Here is a 23987-nt window from a genome sequence, read left to right as displayed (position 1 = left end):
TGGTTAAGAACTGTGACCTCAAAAGTGTAGGGTTTTTTTTTTGTGTGTGTGTATGTATGTGTGTGAGATGAATAAGCTCAAGAATAAGACTGTTTGTTTTAGGTTGAATGCATTTTAAATGTATTATGAATTAGCAGTACTTTTATATTGCTACGTGTTATGTATTGCCTACAGATAGAAATATAATTTAGCCTTCTCCAATCTTCTTTGACTATAGGATCTCTTATTTTACATGGTACATTTCTCAGGACTAGTGTTGCTAAGAACACATTTTGAGGGGGGAGGAACCTTGTTATATTTCTTATGGAGCCCTACCATAAGTCTTTACAGAATGATGCAGTGAATGTGTTCAATGCGTGTATACTCAGTGAGCTGTGACCATGCCCTGCTGAGATGCAGAATGTTTCTGTTACCCCAGAAACTTTTTCCTTGCCTTTTCAGGCAGTGTCTCCCACATCCACAATCACTTTGCTGATTACTTTTGGCCTAGAATAGTCTTGCCTATTGTAGGACTTCAGACAAATGGAATCTTACTTTTTATCTAGCATTTTTTGCTCAGTGTATGCCTGTGAGTTTTATGTTGTCAGGAATAGCAACAGTTCGTTCTTTTTAATTATTGAGTGTATTCTATTATATGGATGCACTATAATTTTTTACTCACTATGTTGAGGGATGTTTGGCTTATTTCCAGTTTGGAGCTCTTACAAATAAGCAACTGTGAATGTTCTTGTACCAGCCTTTTTTGTAAAGATGTGTTTTTATTTCTCCTGTTAAACATCTCAGAATGGTGTTTCTGGGCCACTGAGTGGCTATTTAACTCTATAACAATATTCTCAAATTTTTGTGCAATCTGAGTCACCTGGTAAGGTGGTAGCTGCAGCGTGCTGGTCCTCTCTCAAGAGTTTTCAGTTTAGTAGATCTTGGTTATTACAGTTTGAGAATTTGCATTTCCAGCAAGTCCTTGGATGTCTCCAGTTTTGTTTGATTCCCATTGTTTCATGAGAACTTGCTGACCCTTTCCAGAGTGGTTACGCTATCTTTACCTCATACGGTATTACATGAGAGGTCTGATTGTTTCACCTCTTGACCAACATCTGGTGTGTGGTTCAGTGATTAACATATTTTAGATCCAAGGCCTTTCCTCAGAAGATTTCCCCATGCTTTTGCTTGACCGTTCATCTTCCTAATGGTGTTTTGTCATAAGCAGGAGTTTTAATTTTAACATCCATTTGTAGACTTTCATAAAATTTTATGATCATTGCTTTTTTTACAACATATTTGCTACTCTGAATTCCTGGCCTAGTACTTTTACAACAGATATTCTCTATTCTAAACACTTTTTATTATTTAAAAATTGAAAAAATAAAAATATTTTAAAATCTATTATCCTGCCAGATTATTTTTTATGCATGGTGAAAGGCAGGGGTTGCACTTTTAGTTTTTGGATGGATGTTCAGTTATTTAAATACTGTTTGTTAACGTTTAGTATAATTATTGACATGATTTGGTCTAATTCTGTCACCTTGTTTTTCTATGTTTCATCAGTTAATTGCAAGAGAAAACTTACTCCTTTATTCAGCAAATTCCTTATAGGGCCAAGTGATCACCATCTTAAGTAAAATAATGGGAGGAACATGCCTGAAAATGAAAGAAGTAGCTTTCACATTAATCTCCTTATACTCCTGATACTATTGTCCACTTCTCTGTCACAGTGTTTACCAACCATAGTTACCTTTCCCCTCTGACAGTAATACAATTGCTGTGCTCTCTCCAATATTAAAGAAAAAATTGGAAATTAGCTTAAAATAATTATTGTCTAACAAAACAGTTAAGGTAATGAAAAAGAAACCGAGGTAAACAAATTTAAATGAGTCTTGGCCATATCTTTAGATTAAAAGATCTTTCACAGTTCCTTTGATATTATTATATACTTGATTATAACAGTGATTTTTCCCTATGAATATGATAAGTTGCACATAGGATAAAAAACAAATTTTACCACATTGCAGTACAGTGTTGTGATTTTAAACAACTTTTCAATTTTATAAAGAGTATCCAAGAACCATAATGACTCACCTTCACTGTCATATATATATAGCATACTCCCCTGAGAAGTTCCAAATCTGACTGCTTCGTGTTGTTCAGCTGTCAGTGTTTCAGGAAATCGCTATCCCCACGGAATGATTGCACTTTTTCTTTTATTTTGTAGAACATCATCCCTTACAAACAACTTAGTCTTATATAATATAATTCTGACCTACAAGTTAAGAGGGTTTCAGGTGTTCTCGTCAATTCCTAAGAGCAAGCAAAGCCTGAGATAAATTTCATTGTGAGTCAAGAAGACTGCCAGTGAGTTGGAAACAAGTAAAAACCTGAGTGCCTTAAAATAATTTCTTAATACATCGTGAATTTATGAATGTGATTGTTTTCTACTTAATTCTTAGTACTGTTTTTATTTTGCTGCCTCTAGAAGGTTGATAATGAAGGTAAAGGTCAAGTCTGATATTTAGAAGATTCCTGCTAGAGAATGAGATGGTATTTATAGAGTAAATATGAAAAAATAGATAAAAATTAGAAAAGGAATAATGTTTGAGATTTTTGTAAATTTTACCCACTGATTATATATTTATAACACCTACCTGATTAATGTCCTATGTAATAATTAAACGCAACATTATAGGTTATAAAATTCATAAGAGAAAAGATTTATAAAGAAATCTCACAAATGTACTGTCTAATTTTTTTCTTTTAGAATTTCAACAAGTAAACATCACTCTACCAAAGTTTATTCCAAAGCCAAGACTAAGAAGGAGCAAACGGCAGGTATGTATTCACAGGTATATAAGGGGTCATTGAAAAATGTGATGAATATTTAAATTTTAAAACATTTATTACAGTAAAAGACTCATCGCCATTACTACCTGTTATATACTGTTCTCATTTCTAACATACTGCATTATCCTCGCCACTTTCTGAAGTGGTTCTGGAAGTCCTTTTCACAAAGTGTAATAAAAAAATAATAAGTGAACGCTTCCCCAAAGGACCACGCTGTGGAGAGGTGGGCAGATAAAACATTGCAGCATCCCTGTCCACTCTGCTTGCTGTGCAGCTGCTGGCTCTTTGCTGAAGTTGAAGGACCATGAAAGTAAATGTTTTAAATCAACACAGGACTTCAAGGCAGCCTCGCAGTGCAACTGAAGACAGACACTCGTGAAAAAGGACTTCCAAAACTGCTTCAGAAAGTGCCAAGAACAATGCCATAATGTGTTTGAAGTGGGTACAGTGGGTTGTTTGAGGGGGATTAGTGTTAGTGTACCTGTTTCTGTTATAATGATTTATTGACGTATATATCATATTTTTTATCGCATTCTGTATATTATGATACTTTAAAATACTTGGCAGCTGCTGATCATTTAAATCTATGTTGGGTCTCTTTGAGAGGGTAAATGCTAGTTTAGGCATTTGTTGTGGTGAGGTAAGTGGTACAGATGCCAGATGTGTAGGAGAATAAAAATGGGCCTTATTTCATGGACTCAAAATGAATTCAAGATAGTGGTGATAACACTTAACAGGTACCTTGCTCTGTCATAAGAATTTTAAACTGCATTAACACATTTAATCTTCACTACCTTATGAGGAAAGTATTTTTCCTATCCTTATTTTACTGATAAAGACAGCATAGCATGAGAGGCTTAAGAAACATGCCTCTGGCCTTCTGAGCTCAGAGACATGTTTACAATTATGTGTATGGTCTGAACTGCCTCTCAGAAGCCTGTGTGTCCTTGAATTCCTTTATGAGTTTCCTGTATGTTGTGGAGATACAGGAACATGTACCATATATACATGTTGAAGCCCAGTTAAGTAGGTAAAAGTAATTACTGTCTAGAGTCAATTTAAAACAGATGACTCCTGAATTGAAAGAATAGGGGAGTATTCTTTTGGCATATGCCCTCAAGTGCTTCTTAAGCTCCTTACCATATAACGCTTGCCAAGTGGATAAATCCTTGGTTCCTCTGGTGGACCATTAAAATTGAAATGTTTTATAATTTTTTTTTTTTTTTTTTTTTGGTCTTTTTCCTTTTTATCGGTACCAGGGATCGAACTCACGACTGCCTGCCTGCAAGGCAGGCGCTTATGCCGCTGAGCTAAATCCCCAGCCCCTAAAATTGAAATGTTTTAAAACTGTGTGGCTGCCATGGCGACTCTGGGACGTGAAGACCATGTTGGGACTTGGGAAGTCAATGATATTTAAGTCCCACAATTGGCAAAGCAGATCCTTTGATCCTAACAACATCCATTAGAAATAATTTGGTGTTATCTTTGGTTTTCATCCTTAGAAATACAGTGTATCATTCTCTATCAACTTGATTTTATAAGAGCTTTTAAGAAGTTTTAAAGTTTAAGAGTATATTTAACAAGCATCTGGCAGCATATTTTTAGTTTGCTTTAAATGTAGCCCTTAAAACAAGTGCACATGTATTTATTCAGGTTGGGTTGTACACTCTGATCACAGAAATGGCCCATGGGCAAGTGACCAAAAAGTGAAAAATGTCTACTGGACCATGCCATCAAAGGAGGTTAATATTATCAATCTTGTTGAGCATTGTGTTATGGTCTAACAACTACAGAGAACAGAGAGAAGGACTGCCCTGATAGCTCTTGTCTGTAACATCATTGATCGTGATTTTGAAAGTAGATAAAATGTATTGATGAGTAGAGAGATTTCACTGTACCAGATAAACAAAGAGCAAGGGGTTTGTCTTGGTCCCAGATTTGGAAACTATAACATAATGATATAGTCACTCCTCTCCTGGAAACAATGCTGAAATTAACTTAAACCAGGAAGAATGATCTTCATGTGTATTCTGCTACATGAAAATACTTGGTATAGAAGAGTAAAATGAATGGAAGTATAAAATAAACTATATTCATATTGAATTTTATTGGCATAAATATTTCTGAAAGAAACTTCTCTGTACCCACTGTGGAAGAAGTAGAAATTGGGTATGTAAGGAAAACTCTAAGGGTAGGCTTTTTTATACTTTGTTGGCTTTTTAACCCATGTAAATTTATTATTACTATGCGAAACTAAGTAAATTGATGAAAGTTAAAAATTGGTAAAGGAACAAAGGAAATTTTTGTTTTGCTGATTCCTTGCTCCTTTTTTTTGTTTTGTTTTACATAGTCCAGTTTAGGTGTTAGGACTCATTTAGGTGTTATTTTTGTCTTTTATCACCTTGTAGCTTCTTCGATATCCTCGTAATGTGGAAGAAGAAACCAAATATATTGAACTAATGATTGTGAATGATCATCTCATGGTAGGATTTACTTTTATTTTTAACTTGTGTGTGCATCTACTAAAACTGGTGGGTATAATATATCTAGAAGAGATAGAAAGCTCCCCAAGTTGTAATCCGGGGAAAAGTGTTTCCATAGTCAGGTATTTTCGTTAACCAGCGAACTAGTGGGAAGCACTCTGGGGTGGAATTAACTAGCAGGAATTTACGATATTACAAAAATATTTGTTAGATCGATGTAAACTCTTTGAATTTCCTTGATTAATTAAGTTATTAATATTTGAATTTCCTCATATTAAAATAACAATGTTTGGAAAAGTTGAAATAATTTCTGTTTCCTATTTGAAAAAGTAAGTGAAACATCAATTTAGTGAAATTTTAGTTGTCAGTGCACAACTTTATCCTAATGAAAGAAAAGCAATTTTTCTATTTCTGTCTTGCCATGCTGAAAATCATGTGGAAATGCTTACCTGCCAATTAATGAAGTCCAAGAACAAGAATTTGGCAAAACTTTCTCATTGAATTAGCTATTTGGACTCATAGCGTGCACATTTAACTAGTGGGTGTGTTGCAATCAGTATGGTTACATTCCTAGCAGACTCCTGAGTTGTGATGTCAGTGGTTCCATAAAAGCATAATTTTAAATTAAAGTGTCCAGTGACGCGTATCACTGAATTTTACTTTATTTCAGATGCATTTTAATTTATACAGTGTGATGTGCTTGAGGGAAAATGTGTCACTTATATATGATTAAATAAATGAGGTCAGGCTTCTCTATGACTGTTGCTTACAGGATCGATTGGTGCATCCTTGTCCCTGCTAGGTCTGTTTTCTTCCGACCTATTTGAATGCAGTGAATGTTACTGTTCCTTGGGATTTTATGAACAAGGCTAAGCTGCAAGCACATGTATTTTGAGCATGTTAGTTATAAATTCAGATGTTTATAGACATATAAGGGCGAATGACTTGTGAAAAGTGAGCCAGGTGTAATTCAACTGGGGTGAGGCCTGCGCAAGAGGAAAGCATGTGGGTTTTCAGGAGAGCGGCTGCCTCGCAGCACTTGCCAGTTATTTCCAGGTGGGTCTGCTCCTTTACAGGTAGCCAGAAACGTGATCCTCTCTGGTTTTTAAAACACTACTGCAGCTAAACAAAAGATGTACCTGATCCACGCTGAAGGGGAAGCCACCTCTTGTAACCTTTGTCTCAGGGTTTTACTCTTACTAAGTCTCTCAGAACCTTAACTTTAATATCCTTTTAGCAGGGTTCACATCCACTATTTCTGGTCTTTCCCTGCTTAGATTTGTGCGGCTTGCAATTGATAGACTGTTCTCATCTGTTTATTGTTTTGAATGACAATTCTGAACAAAATAAACCTGTGAAATGGAAGGAGTGAATAATTTTTACTTTCTCTTGAGGCCTCAAGCTTTTAAGAGCCTTGCTTCAGGCTACAGGGTGAATAAAAAACTAGATCTCAACTTCAGATGTCTTTTATGGAAAGCCTTTGGGACACGGAAGCCTTCTGCAGCAGTATGCTTTCTCTGCTGAGCTGATGAGCTCCTGGTAACTCAGAAAACCTTTTACTTATTTTCTTTTGCTTTCAGTTTAAAAAACATCGACTTTCTGTTGTCCATACCAATACCTATGCGAAATCTGTGGTGAACATGGCAGATTTAGTAAGTATTGACCTGATTCGGTATTGTTCTAGAAAAATATTATCTCCAAGTTGCTAGCAGAAGTATTAATACTGTAGTGTTTAGTTACTAAACTTTTTTTTTGGTCTCTTTGAGACAGGGTCTCTCTCTGCAGTTCAAATTGGGCCTTGCGCTCACTTTGTAGCCCAGGTTGGTCTCGAACTTGCAACTCCTCCTACCTCGGCCTCCTGAGTGCTGAGATTACAGGAGTGTGCCACTAGGCCTGGCTAGTTACTAAATCTCTGAGTAGGAAGTCAAGGATCTAGCTCAGTGGCTCAAGCACTTGCCTGGTAAGTGTGAGGTCATGAGTTTGCTCCCCAGTACCCCAAACAAAAACAAGCACCAAAAATGGAAATCAGGATCGGATAGAGTCAGATAAAAGAAAATAATCCTTCCCAGGTAAGAGCTAATTCAAACAGCTAGTTAAACTTAGAAATATAAAAACAAAACCAAATGAAACTCAAGAATAAAGGTAAAAGGTTAGGCTAAATTAGATACATAAACACCTTCCTTCCAGGAGGAGAGGTTCTCCTGAGTGTGCTCGGTTAGTTGACAATACCTTCCTACCTCTGAGACCTGGGGGGATGTAAGAATGCAAAACAATCAGTTTCTTTTGAACTCATTTTCTTTTTCTTTTCTTTTTTTTTTTTTTGGTCTTTTTCCTTTTTATGGGTACCAGGGATCGAACTTATGACCACACACTTGCAAGGCAGGCACTTATGCCGCTGAGCTAAACCCCCAGCCCCTGAACTCATTTTCTTTAAAATGAGTTCTGCTTATTCATGTAAGAGCAGGACAAAGAATACAGTTTGATTCCTGTTCAGACCCCCGCCCCACATAAGACCAGGAACTGTTGTTGTTCTTCTTCTGATTTCCAGTGAATACTTTCCTCACTTCTCCTTATGGTCTGTGATTCCGTTCTTTGACTTTGTGAGACTGCAAACTTGGTTTGTACAAAATATTCAGTTCTTATACTTTATGGCTCTTAGTTGCCCTTCAGCCAAGGTGTCCTGGTGACTTGACAGTGGACTTTGTGACCTTGATCTCTCTCTGGGAGAGAAAGTTACCCACAGATTTGCACGAATTCCTCCCTGTGTTTTATCAAACTGCAGACAATAAAGGTTGAGTTGTAGCCCCTAACAAATACTCACAGTGTCCTTCTAGTGAGAGCGGCATCCTGCAACACTTGTCCTTTTTCAAAGAGTGCCTGGTACTGTGGCAGTGACGCTATTACATAAACACACTGTACCTCCTTTCATAGCTTCCCTGGACAGGGCAGCACCAGTACCCACCCCAGGAGGTTAAATCAGTGGCAGTCAGGTTGTATAGAAACTGTGTATTTCCCTGAAGTCTTTTTTTTTTTTTTTTGGTACCGGGGATCAAACTCAACCTCATGCTTGCCAGGCAGACACTTAGGCCACTGAGCTAAATCCCTGGCCCTGAAGAGTCTTTATTGATCCATATTTTTTTTTTTTGGCCAGGTTTCTGAAAAATGCATATTTCTTTTGTTCAGGCTGCCAAAAAGTGGAGTTGGCTATAAATATTTGTTAAAATCAGATCATTTGTTTCTAAAAGACGTTTCAGTTTTTGGGTATTACTCAGTAAACAGTATGATTCTCTGTTATTTAAAGGAAATGTATATAAATTAGAATAATTATCCTTTTTAAGAACAGTAACTGGAGGAGTTTCCCTAAGGTGCTTTGTAGTCCTGTTCATAAACTAACTGATTTTACTACATGTACAGTTGTTGTGTTCATTCTGTTAATATACTAGATATATAAAGATCAGCTTAAGACAAGAATAGTATTGGTTGCCATGGAAACCTGGGCGGCTGACAACAAGTTTGCCATATCTGAAAATCCATTGATCACCCTACGTGAGTTTATGAAGTACAGGAGGGATTTTATCAAAGAGAAAAGCGATGCAGTTCATCTTTTTTCGTACGTAAATTGCATAATGATTTATTACTTTTTTGGTTCCATGTTGAATCTCAATTACTTTTGACCAAGTTGCATTCTTTCTAGTATATAATACTATTATGCTTTGACATTGCAGGATATTTGAGAGAGCTGATTGCTTGAAATTGTCATGAAAATTTCAGTAATTTGATTTCAAATTATTTCATCATTTAATTTTTAAGAAATGTAATTGGTACATTTACTGGATAAATAAAAATACTTCTTATACTCATGGGGTATTCTTAACATAGATAAATACTCTTTAAAGTTGTTATCTTTGAAATGTTATTGTTCTTTCTGGTTTTGGTTCTAAGTTAAGAGCTACATTTCTGGAGCTTATCTTTTTTTCTCATGTTCATTTTGGTAATTTATATATAAAATATATATCACAGCGATTTTAAAAATCTGTCATCTAAAGTCAGCAGTTGAAGATAGTTATAATTGGAGGTAAAAGAAAAAATTTTAACTTTTATAACAGCTTTAAAGAAAAGCTGTAAGTAATATTACAGGAAAATTGCATACTCCCTTCACCATGACACATTAATTATTTACATTTTTCCTTCTTTGTTTTGTTATTTCCTTTTTTTCTCCCTTCTATCTTTCTGTCCATCTATTGGATGCTTACTTACTGAATCTTTGAATGTGTATTCTCTAAGAATAAAGATACTCTCTTAGACAGTCACAGTCCATTATTAAAGCCCTAAAATGTAATGTTGACACACAACTCTTCTGTAATCTATACTCGATGTTCACATTTTACCAGTTGTCTTAATCTTCCCTTTTTTACTAATATTTTCCCAACCAACAACCAATCCAGTATCACACATTTTGATTAATGTCTCTTTAGTCTTCTCTAATCCGAAAGACTTTCTCAACCTTTTTTCATTTTGAGCATAACTCTTCTGGAGAGTATAGGCAGATGATTTTATAGACCCCTGGTCACTGTGGGAATGTGTAGTCTTTTCTCACTATCAGATTCAAGTTAGGTATTTTTGGTGCATTCTACAGAAGTGATTTTGTTTACTTCTCATAGTGCCAATTATCAGTGCAAATTAATATTGGCAATTAAAAATACGTATACCTAAATTTGAGATTAATAATAAGAGGTGCTGTTATGTTTGAACTGTGATCAGTAAGTATTTTTCATTTGTTTTTCTAAAAGGGGGAGTCAATTTGAGAGTAGCCGGAGCGGGGCAGCTTATATTGGTGGGATTTGCTCGCTGCTGAAAGGAGGAGGCGTGAATGAAGTAGGTGTGAACATCTGTGCAGTGCAAAGTGCTCTGATGGATGAAGATGCTTTCCTAATACTTAAGATAATTTCTCAACATCCCATTACACCAGATGTTAGAATGTTTAATAGCTACCAATATGTTTACTATACATGTCCAGAAAACAGAATAGTGAAAACTAACACCTGATAATTCTGCTCATGTTCTAGTTTGAATAATTTCCAGATAAAGTAATTTACATATTATACAGAGAATCTGTACCTTAACCTTTCTTAAAAAGAATGCCCTATTTGTCACTTTGAATGATTTTCCAGAGAATGAGAAGGGAGCACTTGGTTGCCACCTAAAAACCCAAGGAGATAGTTTCTTTTTTCTTCTGCATTTGACAAATTTTGAAGACAAAAAGATACAGGAGGTTTTCCAAAGGGGCTCTTTTTACTTTGAAACTCTAAGTTTGCTGGAAATGATCTAAAAGAAAAATGCCAGGGAGGCTCTGTAGTGAGAATAAATATCCTTAGTTCTTCATTGACTGTCAGCCACAGGCCTCACTGCTTCCTGCTGATCGTGTACCTGTTTTGTGGAACTGCCTTCTGTTGCATTTGGAGGCAGTTTTAGGAGTACAGATGGACACATAAGGGTGAACAAGTTGCAAATAAGTTTTTCACATTTATTTTTATTTTATGTGATTCCAAAGACTACCTTAATCACACACAACTACTAAGTTTTTTAGTAATGTTCCTGGGGAAATTTTGGAGAGAATTATATTTTAGTTTTTAAACCCCAGAATAGATTATTATCACTTTTTGGTTAATTGTAGAAGATGTAATCAAACATGAATTTATTTCTTGTTACTACTTCCGAAATGTACATTTGGCACTAGCTTGTAATGTGTTTAGCCTCTGCTAAAGAAAATATTTAGAAATCACTTATTTTCAAATATATTGTTATATCTTTCTCTAGCTATTCTTAAATGACAGTTGCATTTATATGTATTTTATTTTTCTTTTTCAGTTTGGGAAAACTGATTTAATGGCTGTTACACTTGCTCAATCATTAGCCCATAATATTGGTATTATCTCAGACAAAAGAAAGTTAGCAAGCGGTAAGTTATAGTACAGGTGTGGTTTAACTGCATTTAAAATAGACTCTCTGTTAAGTGTTTTGTAGATGAGATTCTTTGATTCAGTTACTTAATCAAAAGAGTATAGGTGATGATAAAAAATAAATAAGCCAGGGTACAAAATGTTGTTTTCAAATATAATATTTATATTATAGATGAAATTTTCTGCCTGCATAATAAACATTTAAAGCCATGTAATAGTAAATTCATAGTTGAATTTAACCTAAGAAAGGGCAAAACTGGAGTTTATTTTGGTAATCTGAAATGACCTACTAGAGAATTCTAGGCATTTATTTCAGGTATAGTATTTTATTAGGTTTTTTAAAAACATATGGCCACAGAGGTAGAAATCCCTCATCGGGATCAAACCTCATGATGGGCTTTGTAATATAAGGATCTAATAAAATGTGCTAGGTTTCTCATTTGTGAAGAATATCATTTCCCAAGTGTGCAAATTTGCTTCTCTGTGAATGGTCACATTATAGACATTTAGAGAAACAATTTGATTGTAGCATTTTATTATTTTAGTAAATTTATAAGCATAGTTGTATATAATAACTTAGCAATTCTAGAACACTCTTATTTGACAGATGAATGCATGGTATATTGCCTACATTGGGATTCTCTAACCCTAAAGCTAATCACACCATTTTTAGACCTATTTTATATATTCATTGACTAGATCTGAAATAAAATGTCTCCAAGATCACATAAATGTTAAGTGTCCAACTAAGGTTTGTATGCAGGCATTCCTGATTCTGAGGTCCTTCTGCTCAATCTGTGTAGTCCACTCCTTGCTGTCTTGATGCAGAGGGTTTGAAAAGTGGGCAAAACATTGTAATAACACCCTGGGAGGCCTGCAAAACCGAGATCTTCTTCCCTCCTTCATTGGTACTTGGTTTTCTTTAGTTCATGTTAAGTGAATAGTTCATTATTTTTGTCATTTGTTAAAATGCCAAAGACAGTTTTTTTAAAATTGAAAATTATGTAAACTTGATAGGGTCAGAGTATCTTTTTGTTGTTACAATTGCATAAAAACTTAAAAGTGTAGGCAGAATTAGAAAGCAAGTGTTACTTTTCTAATGAGTATTTTAAGATAAAGGGTAGGTGATTTTTTTAAACCTAGAAACCAGTACAACTGTGTTCACTTTATGAAAAGGTTTGCATATTCATTTTCTCTTAGGTGAGTGTAAATGTGACGACACATGGTCGGGATGCATAATGGGAGACACTGGGTGAGCCGTTTTAGTTGAAAATAACTTACATTTATCTGCTGTGCTGTTGCCTTTTTAGACATATGATACTTAATAACACTGCATGAACTCTTCCCACAGCATTTAGGAGAAAATCAGAAGTCAATATTTTTAATGATCCTGTGTATAAAATATTTTCAAAGATAGCCTCTTTTTTTTTTCTTTTTTTGAGGCATAGTCCTTACGTGTGCTCCAAGCTGGCCTTTAACTCACTATGTAGCTCTGCCTAGACTCTAAGTCTTGAGTCTCCTGTCTCACCTTCCCATGTGCTTTAATTACAGGTATGCTGTACCACATCTGGATTAAAATAATCTCTTATTTAAGAAAAAAGGAATCAGTGTCAATTTAATAGATCTCAGTGATTTTTAAAGCGTTGAGTCTAGGCTAGAGATTTAAGAAATGAGAAATAAGTTTGTTTTTGATGGCTTGCACCCTGATGCGAACCTTTCAGAGATGAGCACCCATACGGCTATCCTAAACCCACCTGTTTATCTTCCAGTGCCAACACAGCAGTTCAGCCTGAATAGTGGGGTCTAGTTTAGGAAAAACAACATATATGCCATAGGTTCACCACTGCTGGCCTTCAGCTTACCTCCTCATTTCATTTCTTTTTTTCTGCTTCAGCTCTAGTTGAATAGGTAACAGATAGTGTTGTGCTGGGAAACTGAGGAAGACAGCATGGACCTGCAGCTTCCTCTGAGTTCGTACACCTGCGACCCACAGAGGCCGAGCTCAGCCTGTGGCAGGGGCTTCGTGGTGTGGTGCAGGCTGTCCTCATCACACTGGCCACCTTCACCCACCGGCCGCCATCAGCTCTGGGCTTCTGTTCTTCCTAAATGGATTTTTCCCCCCAGGATTATTTCTATTACCTGACTTTCAACTCTGATCATCCTGTGCTATTTTTATTTCACTCAAAACACTCAGCTTCTAGGCTCGCTCTCTCTCCTCTTTTTATTGAGCCCCATTTCCATCAATAAAAAGTAAAGAGAATAAAACAGTGAACACCTGTTTCACTCAGTTTTAAAAGTAAAACACTGCCTTCCTGGTTGATTGCACCTTGTGTCTTGTTCTCCCTTGTGTCAGTTAGCGTCCCTCGGCCCCAGCCAAGGGGACCATCAGCTGGACTCCAGTTTATACTGCCGTTCGGAGGGTGTGTGTATCTTGGTTATTTTCCTCCTTGCTAGGGTACGGTACCTCACACCCACCACTTGAAGGAGTTGAGGTTTGTTTTGGCTCACATTTTAGAAGTTTTTGTCCATCAATTCTGACGCAGGCCAGCGTGGCAGAGGGCCATGGAGGAAGACAGCTGATCCCACCATGGCAAACCAGAGGAGATGCAATGAAGGGAGAAGCCAGGGAGGAGACCCAGTGAGCCTTTCCAGGCCATACCCTTGTGACCCGTCTCTTCTGACCAGGCCCTGCTGCCTAGCAGGAAGTCAGCTCTCAGGCCCTGCTAATCTAGTCAGTTTACAAATGCCCATTTGTGATCAGTGAAGATCCAGGTGGACATTGGATTAGAAACCCTAACTGTGTGCTTTCATTTTATATGAGAGGCATCTCACTGTAGGCGTAGTCCCACAGACATGAGATGAATCCGTGCTGAGAAAGGACTGTATGGGCTTGAGCTCTAGTGCCATCGTCCTGCCCGAAGCCTGGGAGTCTGCCTTGTGGAAAGAACAGGCTTCAGAGTTCTTCCTCCGTAGTTAGACATCCATAATCTTTCTTTGTGTCCATTTGCAATCTCATTTTCTGTATGAGTATGATCTGTTTGCTAACCATAATGATGCATTGGTTTCAAGCATTTTTTTTGACTTGCTAACCATAGTCCCATGGATTTTTGGCTTCTTAAAAATTCTCTTATCATAATTATACATGAATTTTCAGCTTTTTTTGATTTCCTGAATACTCTGTTTCTGTGGAATGGTTTTCTCCTTTTTCCTCTCTGAAGTCACACTTCTAATTTATTATAATCATTATATAATAATAAAGCTTATATCAAGGCTTACTATAATTTTTAACATCGGTGTAGCAATTTAATTCTGTACTTATCTCATCTTGCTACTTAGTTATACATATTTAAGGGATTACAGTTTATATTAATCTATATTTTATATCTCAGATCATAAACTTGATTTTCAACACATTTATTGCATAAACTTGAATTTGAGTTCTCAGGGTGTTTCTGACAAGGAAAATAAATGATGGAGGCAACATACATATATGAAATATTTTTAAAAATGTCTTTGGACATTTTGTTTTAATAATGAAAGGAAGTGATACAATTTTCTAAAAATTACTAAATTTTATGCTAGAGAACTTGTCCATTAAAGGCCAATTACTGTATTATGTCTGATTGTTCTGGTGAATTATTAAGATTTTCATGAGCAATCTGCTTAGTTCTAACCATACTTCAGAGCAAAATCAAATGGCTGTCTCCTGATATTTGTAGCTCATTGCATTGAAATTCTTCTTACAGTAACTAGATGCAAAAAGAACCAGGCATGGTGGTACACACCGGTAAGCCTAGCACTCAGTAGGCTGAGGTGGGAGGATTGCTGTGAGTTTGAGGCCAGCCTGGGTTAGAGTGAGTTCAAGGCCAACCTGAACTTCAGAGTAAAACTCTGTCTCAGAAAGACCTCCCACCCCAAAAAAGATGCAAGCAAGAGAAACGCTATATGAAACATTATCTGGTATGACTCTTAGTTCAATTTGTGACAAATACCACCCAACATACTAATCATGGTATGTATTCTCATGTATACATTCTCTCACATTTTTGCTTTCTGATGGTCTTCTATACTCCTAAATGTTGGAAACTATGGTTAGAATGAAAACTGTTAGTCTTATTTAAAGGTGTAAAAATTACAATTTTAAGGTTTATATTGAATATAAGAGATATATATAAGATACACACACATATATATATATATGTTATTCCTGGAAAACAGCACTTTGAAGGCAGATGCAGGAGAAAGACTGTGTTTGCCTTCGGATGTTTGAAGGATTAGACTGAGTAGAGGAATGAGGTTTATTTGATTCAGTTAAGAACAACTCTATGTGGAAGCTGCAGGAAGTCAGATGTAGTGAAATTAAGGTAAGAGTTCTGCACATGGACACGGGTGTTAACGTGTAAACAGTGCTTGCATAAGCTGGAACAGTGTCACGTCCCTCCCACCTGAGGGACAGTGGACGAGCTCCCTGCTCTATCATGTGCAGGAGCTGCGCTGGGCTGTGACCCTTGTAGGCAGCTTTGCAAGGAAAATTTGACCTGTAGGGAGCATTTGTGACTTTTACTTTGGCACAGGGAGTCATCTCAGGTTTTGATCAGTAGAATAAAGGATAGATATGTATGTGTACATCTGTTTATGTATGTATACACACAAATACATGCATTTATATAGAGGTATGTGATTTGGAAGTCCTCTTTCTTGAATATCTTCAGCGGTGCTGTTATGAAGCCTCACTGTCTTGAATTGATTCCAAATGTTCACATTTCATGGTCATTTTGACTTCGAGGAAGAGCCAGGAGTTGCATGGTGCCAGATCTAGGGAGGGTAGATGAGGACACACTGCAATATTTATAAAACTCTAGGGGCTGGGGTTTTAGCTTAGCGGCATAAAGCGCCTGCCTTGCAAGCAGGCAGCCGTGAGTTCGATCCCCGGTACCGATAAAAAGGAAAAAGACAAAAAAAAAAAAAAAAAGTTTATAAAACTCTTTCTTCCAATGAATGGCACTTGGCAGCAGTAATTACATATTTTTGATCGCACATCCTAAAGACACTAATGAGAGAAAACTTCCAGACCTGCGATGGAAAGCAGCAAGAAGGATGGGATAGTGTGCTTAAAGTAAGGAGGAGTATTTCGAGGAAGACTAATGGCAGTGTGTAATGCATTTTTAAAAATGTAAACATCCACTGGATATTTTGATTGCCTCTTTTATATGATGCATTATGGAGGACAATGTTAAGATCATCAGTGAGGGGATAGTCATTGAAGAGAAAAGGAAGTAAATGTGGAAGACAGTTGTTAAATTAAGAATAAAATTTATATCTACTAGGACAAGGGAGTGAAAGAAATAAAGAAAAAAATGCACAGCTTATTCAAGACAACTTTATCTCGATAGCTTGACATGAAATGCTTCAACAATGAGTTTAGGGTTAATAATCATTATAAATTCCATTAATTGATTATTAACCACTGTACTAGGCAGAAATATTATAAATGGACACAGTCCTTACAGACTTGATGGAGAGGCTTTGTAATAATTAGTCATTATTATCTTGGTCCTCTCTTTTAATAAATGTTTAAAAAATAGTTCTTGAAAGATACAGAAAATAACATTTATATTACTTTTCCCCAGTGCTAACAACGGTTAATAGTAAAATATTAGTATATGTTAATTCAGAAACTTCGTTTCATTTCTATTTTTGTTGTATAAATTTGCTCTGTGCTAGATATATAATTATTTATGCATTTCCTATTTAATATTATACATTGAGTGCTTTCTGAGTCTGTTCTTCAGCACTATGACTATTAAAAGCTTCATGATACTCTATTTTATTTACATATCATAGTTTATTGTTCTCTTACTAGAGAACATTTGGGTTATTGTCATGTTATTTGCTGACATAAATTACTTTTGTCTATTTTTTAAATAAATAGTTTTGTCTATATGTCTTTGTGACCATAGCTTATTGTTTCTTTAAGAAAAAATCTAAAAGTACAATACTGAATCGAAGAATGGGCACATTTTGCAGATCGTTAATGCATGTAGTTTAATTGTTCTCAAAGGAGACTTTTTTGTACTGTACTTTTTTTACTTTTTTGGTATACATTTTTTTTTAAATAATCTCAAACCTAAGGCAGATTTGCAAGATTAATTATTGTTCTCTGAATTATAAAATGCTAACTTTGTGCCCTTTCAAACGCCTAAAGGTGCACTTCCTAAACCAAAACCACTCTCTTATAGAACCATAGTGTAGCCAGTACAATCTTAAATTCTTACCTCTCACATAAGACTTCTGTATTTTAAGAATATCATTTATAGTACAAGGGTCAGAAAGAGGTGGCACATTTTAGTTTTTACATCTCTTCAGCTTCCTTTGGTCTGGAACAATTCCTTAATTTTCTTTGAGTTTTATGACCTGACATACCTATAGATGTAGGTCAGTTATTTTGAGGAATTTTCTGCTCTTTGGGTTTTGGCCCAGATTTAATATTTAAGACTCATTTTGAAAATATTTTTCCAAACTGTCCTTGATTTAATTTATAGTATGGTATGTGTGTTTTTTCTTTAAATGCATGTGTAAATAGTGAACAATTCATATTCACCAGTAGTACTGAATGAAGAACTTAGAAATACACTGATCGAATGCAGTACTTAAACATGAGTACAAGTGTTCTACCTATGTGGAATTCCTTCTTTGATTTTAATGTAAAATGCATGATTTTAATGATCTTCAATGTTAAGACTAATTTAAAAAAGTAGATGAATATTGTACCCAATTATTGATTTTCTGCTCTCCTACAGCTATTATCTACCCAAAAAGTTTACCCAGTGTAATATTGAAGAATATCATGACTTCCTTAATAGTGGAGGTGGGACCTGCCTGTTCAACAAACCTTCTAAGGTAATAAGTATGATCAAGAATTGTTAATTGTTAGTCTTCCTAGTTGTTATAAACACAAAAAGAGCTTTTCAATTTGGCTTCTCAGTATGTATTCTTGATAAGCTAAATACCTACACTTTCAATATCAACTTTAATATTGGATATTTTAATATTGAATATCTGTATTCTGAGGTAACAATACAGATAGATGAGTAGAGTTCTTTTATTTTCTGTATCTTGTTTTGTTTTGTGCCCTAGTTACTTATGAAAGTGTATGTATGTCTTTTTAAAAGAATGTATATACCCTCAGTCTATCATATTGAAAACTAATTTTGAATCAAGCTTTATATATGTAGCTAATAGCAATTATTTACTAATTTTGTCTATTTCTATACGACAAATTATATTCAAAACATAATAAAATTGATGGAGAGTTAGTAAAACACACCTAAAATGTATTCTTGGACATTGCTGTAATCTCTGACACAAAATTATTGTTTGCCATTCTCTGCGAAGCAGTGTTAATAGGTGCCATGTTTTTTTTCAATAGTAAATAGATCAGTGGATATATTAATTTTTGTGATGCTTTTCATATCTGTAAAACAACTTCAAGAGGAAAATATAGTTAGTAAAGGGCTTTTTCATAGATGGTTAAACTTGATCCACACAACAACTTTGGAACACTAATTAATTAAATGGATAGCTGGTACTATTATTATGTCTAAATAGTTGTGCCAAGATTTTATTTTATTTTATTTTAGTGCTGGAAATTGAGCACAGCACATGCTATGCCCAGGAGCCATGCCCCAGGCCTGTGCCCAGAGTTTAATCTGGACCTTCTGACTCCAAACCCCTTGCTCTTGACTGAAGTGGATTTCAGGAATCTGTTAAACTTGGTTTTAGTTGGTGACTAGGTGCTCTTTTTATTTTGGTCTTCCTTGTTGTGCTTGTTACATCTGTGAATATATGTGAAGCTATATCCATAGATTCAACATGAAATGGATATATAAGTGGGCATTTCTGAATTTCTAGATTCTAGAAGAATCTAGAAATGCCTTTTAGTTTGGATAAAGCAAAATGTACTTGGGGTGACTGGAAGGTACGGCACACACGTTGGTGTGGCACTCAGGTTTCTCATAGTCTTTGCCATTGTCCTTTGTATTTTAGTTCCCTCTCTGGTTTTCATTCCATAGCTTCTGGACCCTCCAGAGTGTGGCAATGGCTTCATTGAGACTGGGGAGGAGTGTGACTGTGGGACATCTGCGGTGAGTTTCTAGTCATCCTAAAGATGACTTTTTAGGTAATTCAGGGTCCTTTGAGGGCCATACACTTACATGTACAGGGCCAGTGTTATGCTTGGAAATTTGGTAGAATCTGTGAATGAAAATGACTGTTGTGGGTCTGTATACTTTTTTTAGAAACTTGGTGCACTTGAGGAGTTTTAGGAAAATGACACCACTCACTGATGTTTTGTGCACATTTACTTCCCTTAGGAATGTGTCCTGGAAGGGGCGGAGTGTTGTAAGAAATGCACACTGACTCAAGACTCCCAGTGCAGTGATGGGCTCTGCTGCCAAAAGTGCAAGGTAAATAAAAGCTGATCAGTGATGCAGGATGGAGAGAATGCGGCAGTGACACTGCTAAGCCTGGGCAGGTAGACCGTGAATAGCTAGACGCTGATAAGGTTCCCGCCATATCTTAGGAGGTGTAGTTACATTATATTTCCAGCTGCAGTGGTTTGCCCAGGGTCTAGTATGAAGTAGGTCAGGGAGTCTGGGCCTGGGCCTTGTCGGTCATCAGGGGCCCCACTTGCTACCTGGCCTTTCTGAGGAGCAGCATACGCAGTGATTTTAGCGGTACTGATCTTTGATTCAGGTGTACAGTTTACCCTTGTTTGTCAAGCCAGGAAGGTATTTGATAAATTGTTGTGTCTTTTGCATTTGTTGTCAAGGGAGTGAAAGCTATCCTGTAACTGTGATAATACGCTACGTGTCTTACTGTGCATGGAATTGAGACTGCATCGCTCTATATCTTCACATCTGTTTTCAGATATTTAAACCTTTACATCAAGACTAACAGTTATTTTGGGTTTACCTTTTCCAAAGAACTCAGTCTTTTTTTTTAACCTGGTGTAACATCCTACATTGTTTCTGAGATTGAACATCTCTGTGTTTCCAGTGTGGATATTTTTATAGAGCAGTTGGAGGCCTGGCAAAATCACCATGTAGCACCTAGCACTACACTGGTTCCTTCTGAGTCCCCACCTGTACTGCACAGTCTCTTGAATCTCCAAACAGCAGTCACCGCCCGCCCTGTATTTTCTCTGGACCCACGTACAGCTCCAGTCCTGGGCAACCTGGGTCTCCACTTAGCACCCCAGGCCCATATGAATCTCTTGTCTGGTACCCCAGGCTGTAGAGCCCCCACTCACATCAGGCACCCTGTTCCTTCCTTGGGTGCAGAGTCTCCATCTTGTACACCATAACATTCAAAGGTGCGCTGGGTCTCTGCTGAGTGACCCCAACTCTGCAGAGTCTGTCCTGAGCTCAGACCAGTGCCATGCCTGCTGGAGTCTCCATCTGCCACCCAGTGCTGATGCTGGCCTGCTAGCATCTCCCCCTTGAACAGGGGTTACCACATTCTACACAGAGGGGCAGGGAGGAATGTGGCTGGTTGGTTCTGGGAGAACATTTGGAAATATATAGGAATTTTTTTCCTTCTCTCCTTTTAACTCAGTTTTTTCCACTGTATTGTTATTTTTGCGGAGTGGATTTTGGAGATTTATCAACTTTTTTTTTTTAGCTCTTGTTTTTTATTATTACTTGTTTTGTTTAATTAGGTCCTCTTTTTATTCCCTCTTTTTTCTTTTCTTGCTGTCTCTGTTTTAATTTGTTTCCTTACTACTTTTTCTTTTTTCCTCTAATCTCTATTTTTATTATTTGTCCTTTTCCTTGGTTTTTTTTTCCCTCATTACTGTTACCTAATGCTATTGGCTAATGCTACTTCTTAACAGGATCTTTCATTTTAACTTTATCATCTTCCTGTTTTCTTTCTCTCTCTTTCTTTCATTCATTCATTCATTCTTTTTTTTTTTTTTTTTTTTTTTTTTGGTACCAGGTATCAAACTCACAACCTCACTTTTGCTAGGCAGGCGTTGTACCTCTGAGCTACATCTCAGGCCCTCCTTCCCATTTTCCACTATTTAATATTTCAAATTCTATGATTTTCACGCTTCCTCTTCCTGTAACCTTTATCCTTATTAGTGTAACCATCAACTTAAGAATCTGAAAATAGTTAACTATATCACTCTTAGGTTTGGATACTGTTCTGATGTTATTGGAGGTAAAATTGCTCTATTGAACAGATATTTAATGTGTATCAATATCTGGTTTGTCTTAGAGTTTGTGCTGTAACTATAGATCTTGTTTCTGTGGTTAAGGGTGATATATATTATTAGTTCTTAGGGTTTGCCAATATCCACTTTGTATTAAAAAATAAATTCCAAACAGAAATCCAGGAGATTTAAATTTTTATTGAAAGTATGAGCAACAGAATCAACCTGTCTGTGAGGACAGAGTGTCAGATTTAGAAGACAAGGCTTGTGTTTGGCAGTCAACTAAGGAGAGACACCTTAAAAATACCGAGGGCCAATGAAAAATGGATCCAGCAATTTCTTAGTCTTACAAAGAGGACTAAGCTAAGATGATTAATTGGAATTGATGAAAAATCAGAAGATATCAATGACTTTAAAAAAAAAAAAAACTGTTTACAGAAGTTATAGCAGAAGATTTCCCAAGCCATAGAAAAAGAATATGACATATAGATAAATGAGGCTTTAGTGATTTTTCTGATTGCTGAGATAAAATGCCTAATGCCTAAAGTTAAGAGTAGTAAGATTTATTTAGCTCACAGTTTGTAGATTTTATTCCATAATCAACTAGCTCCACATGGCAAAGCGGCAGCAGTTAAATGATCATTATTTGCCAATGATGTGATTGTCTGCATAGGAGACACAAAACACCTACAAAGGACTGCTAGAACTAATCAAATTGAGTTGAGTGGCAGGATATAAAGTCAACACTCAAAAATCTATGGTGTTCCTGTACAGCAACAGCAAACTCACCAAGAGGGAAATAGTGTTGTTTATAATAGCATCAAGGAAAAGTAAATAGGAATTAACCTAACCAAGGAAGTAAAGGACCTCTACGAAGAATTCTGTAATACTCTGAAAAACAAAACTATAGAGGGTATCAGAAAATGGTAAGATATCTCTTGTTTCTAGATAGGCAGAACCAATATTGTCAAAGTGGCCACACTTCCAGAACTTTTACACAGATTTAATGCAGTACAATTGCAGTCAAAATACCAATAGCATTCTTCACAGAACTAGAGACAGCAATGCTAACATTCATCTGGAACCAGAAGAGACCTAAAATAGCAACAGCAATTCTGGACAACAAGGAGAAGGGGGGCGCCACAGTCCCAGACTTCAAGTTATCTACAAAGTGAAAACATCATGGTGTTGGAAAAAATAAAAACAGACTTGCGGATCACTAGAACAGAATGGACATTGTAGATCCAACTTCAGCATATTCAGCTATCTTGTCTTTGACAAAGAGCCAAATACTTTCACTGGAGGAAAGACAGCCTTTTTCCTAAGTGGTGCTGGGGAAATTGGTAGCCCATATGTTGAAGATTGAACCTGGACCCAGATCTTTCCCCATGCACTAAACTAAAGATAGATCAAAGATCTAAATATTAAAGCGAACATTTAATTTTCTGGAAGTTAAAATAGCTAAAACTCTTGAGGACACAGCTCAAAACTAACTGATTGTGTGAGACTGAATAAGAAACATCCAACTAAATTGGATCCAAATAGTTCTGGTTGTGGCTGAAGGGATTTACTGAAGACAGAAGACCCACCCTGGAGTGGACTTCACCTGAAAGGTATAAAGGAAGAGAGAGGAAGAAGGCTCCCTTCTGTTTCCTGGAAGGAGCTTCAGTCTTCGCCTTCACCTTGAACACTCTCTGCTGGCAGACAGTCCAGCGCAGACTCTTCAGCCTTCTGATGCAGATTTGCATGGGACACCACAGTGAGCTCCAGGCCTTTGGCTGGACCCTGTGGTCTCCAGTGTGCAGACAGCCCTTTTGCACTCTTCCACACCTGACTGTGGAGGCCATTGTTAGCCAGTCTTATAAATTCTTATGTAATATCTTGCATTAGGTCCATTTTCTAGTATACACTGACTGACTGATACAGCATACTAGATTTAGGCAAAGAGTTTTTGAACCCTGATTGCACAGTAAATAATACTAAGCATCAACAAATATTATTTAATCAAATTTAAAAGCTCTGTACAGTAAAGGAAGTCACCAACAGAGTGAAGACATGTCCATAGAATGGGGAAAATACTTTGCTCACCACTCCTCAGACAGAGGACTGATACCTAGAATATATAAAGAACTCAAAAAAAGTATCCCCCTCCTAATTTAAAGGCCAGTCAAGAAACAGGCATCTATAATGACTAAGACACATCTCACATGAAAAAAATACAAAAGGCCAATAAAGAGTTTAAAAAATGTTCAGCATTGCTGACATTAGAGAAACGTAAATTAAAACACTTGAGTTTTCATCTCACTCCAAAACAGTGGCTGTTACAAAGAAATCAACTAATAACAAATGTTGGCCTAGTTGTAGACAAAAATGAACATTTCTTCATAGTTGGTATAAATATAAACTGGTACAGTCATTGCAGAAATCAGTATGAAAATTCCTCAAAAAATTAAAACTAGAAGTTCTAGGTATCTTCTTAACAGAGTTAAAGTCATC

At 36.4% G+C, this 23987-nt stretch overlaps 1 protein-coding gene across 31 annotated transcripts in view; it reads left to right on the top strand.

Moving 5' to 3' along the window:
* The window catches only part of Adam22 (ADAM metallopeptidase domain 22), a 237521-nt gene that overhangs the window by 160777 nt on the left and 52757 nt on the right, over positions 1-23987 (top strand). For all 31 annotated transcript variants that reach the window (XM_063243307.1, XM_023567362.2, XM_003475083.5 and 28 more), the window contains 10 exons: positions 2753-2823; positions 5244-5318; positions 6899-6970; positions 8762-8928; positions 10109-10193; positions 11187-11277; positions 12479-12530; positions 18079-18178; positions 19351-19422; positions 19651-19743. In XM_063243307.1, the coding sequence (XP_063099377.1) occupies positions 2753-2823; positions 5244-5318; positions 6899-6970; positions 8762-8928; positions 10109-10193; positions 11187-11277; positions 12479-12530; positions 18079-18178; positions 19351-19422; positions 19651-19743 (878 nt within the window). The remainder of the gene's footprint in view (positions 1-2752; positions 2824-5243; positions 5319-6898; positions 6971-8761; positions 8929-10108; positions 10194-11186; positions 11278-12478; positions 12531-18078; positions 18179-19350; positions 19423-19650; positions 19744-23987) is intronic.

This window comes from Cavia porcellus, unplaced genomic scaffold (genome assembly GCF_034190915.1).
Source record: "Cavia porcellus strain 051 isolate PalLab524CR breed Dunkin Hartley unplaced genomic scaffold, mCavPor4.1 scaffold_2, whole genome shotgun sequence".
Classification (NCBI taxonomy): domain Eukaryota; kingdom Metazoa; phylum Chordata; class Mammalia; order Rodentia; family Caviidae; genus Cavia; species Cavia porcellus.
Note: the sequence above shows the minus strand (reverse complement) of the source record. Positions and strands in the feature narration are given on the sequence as shown.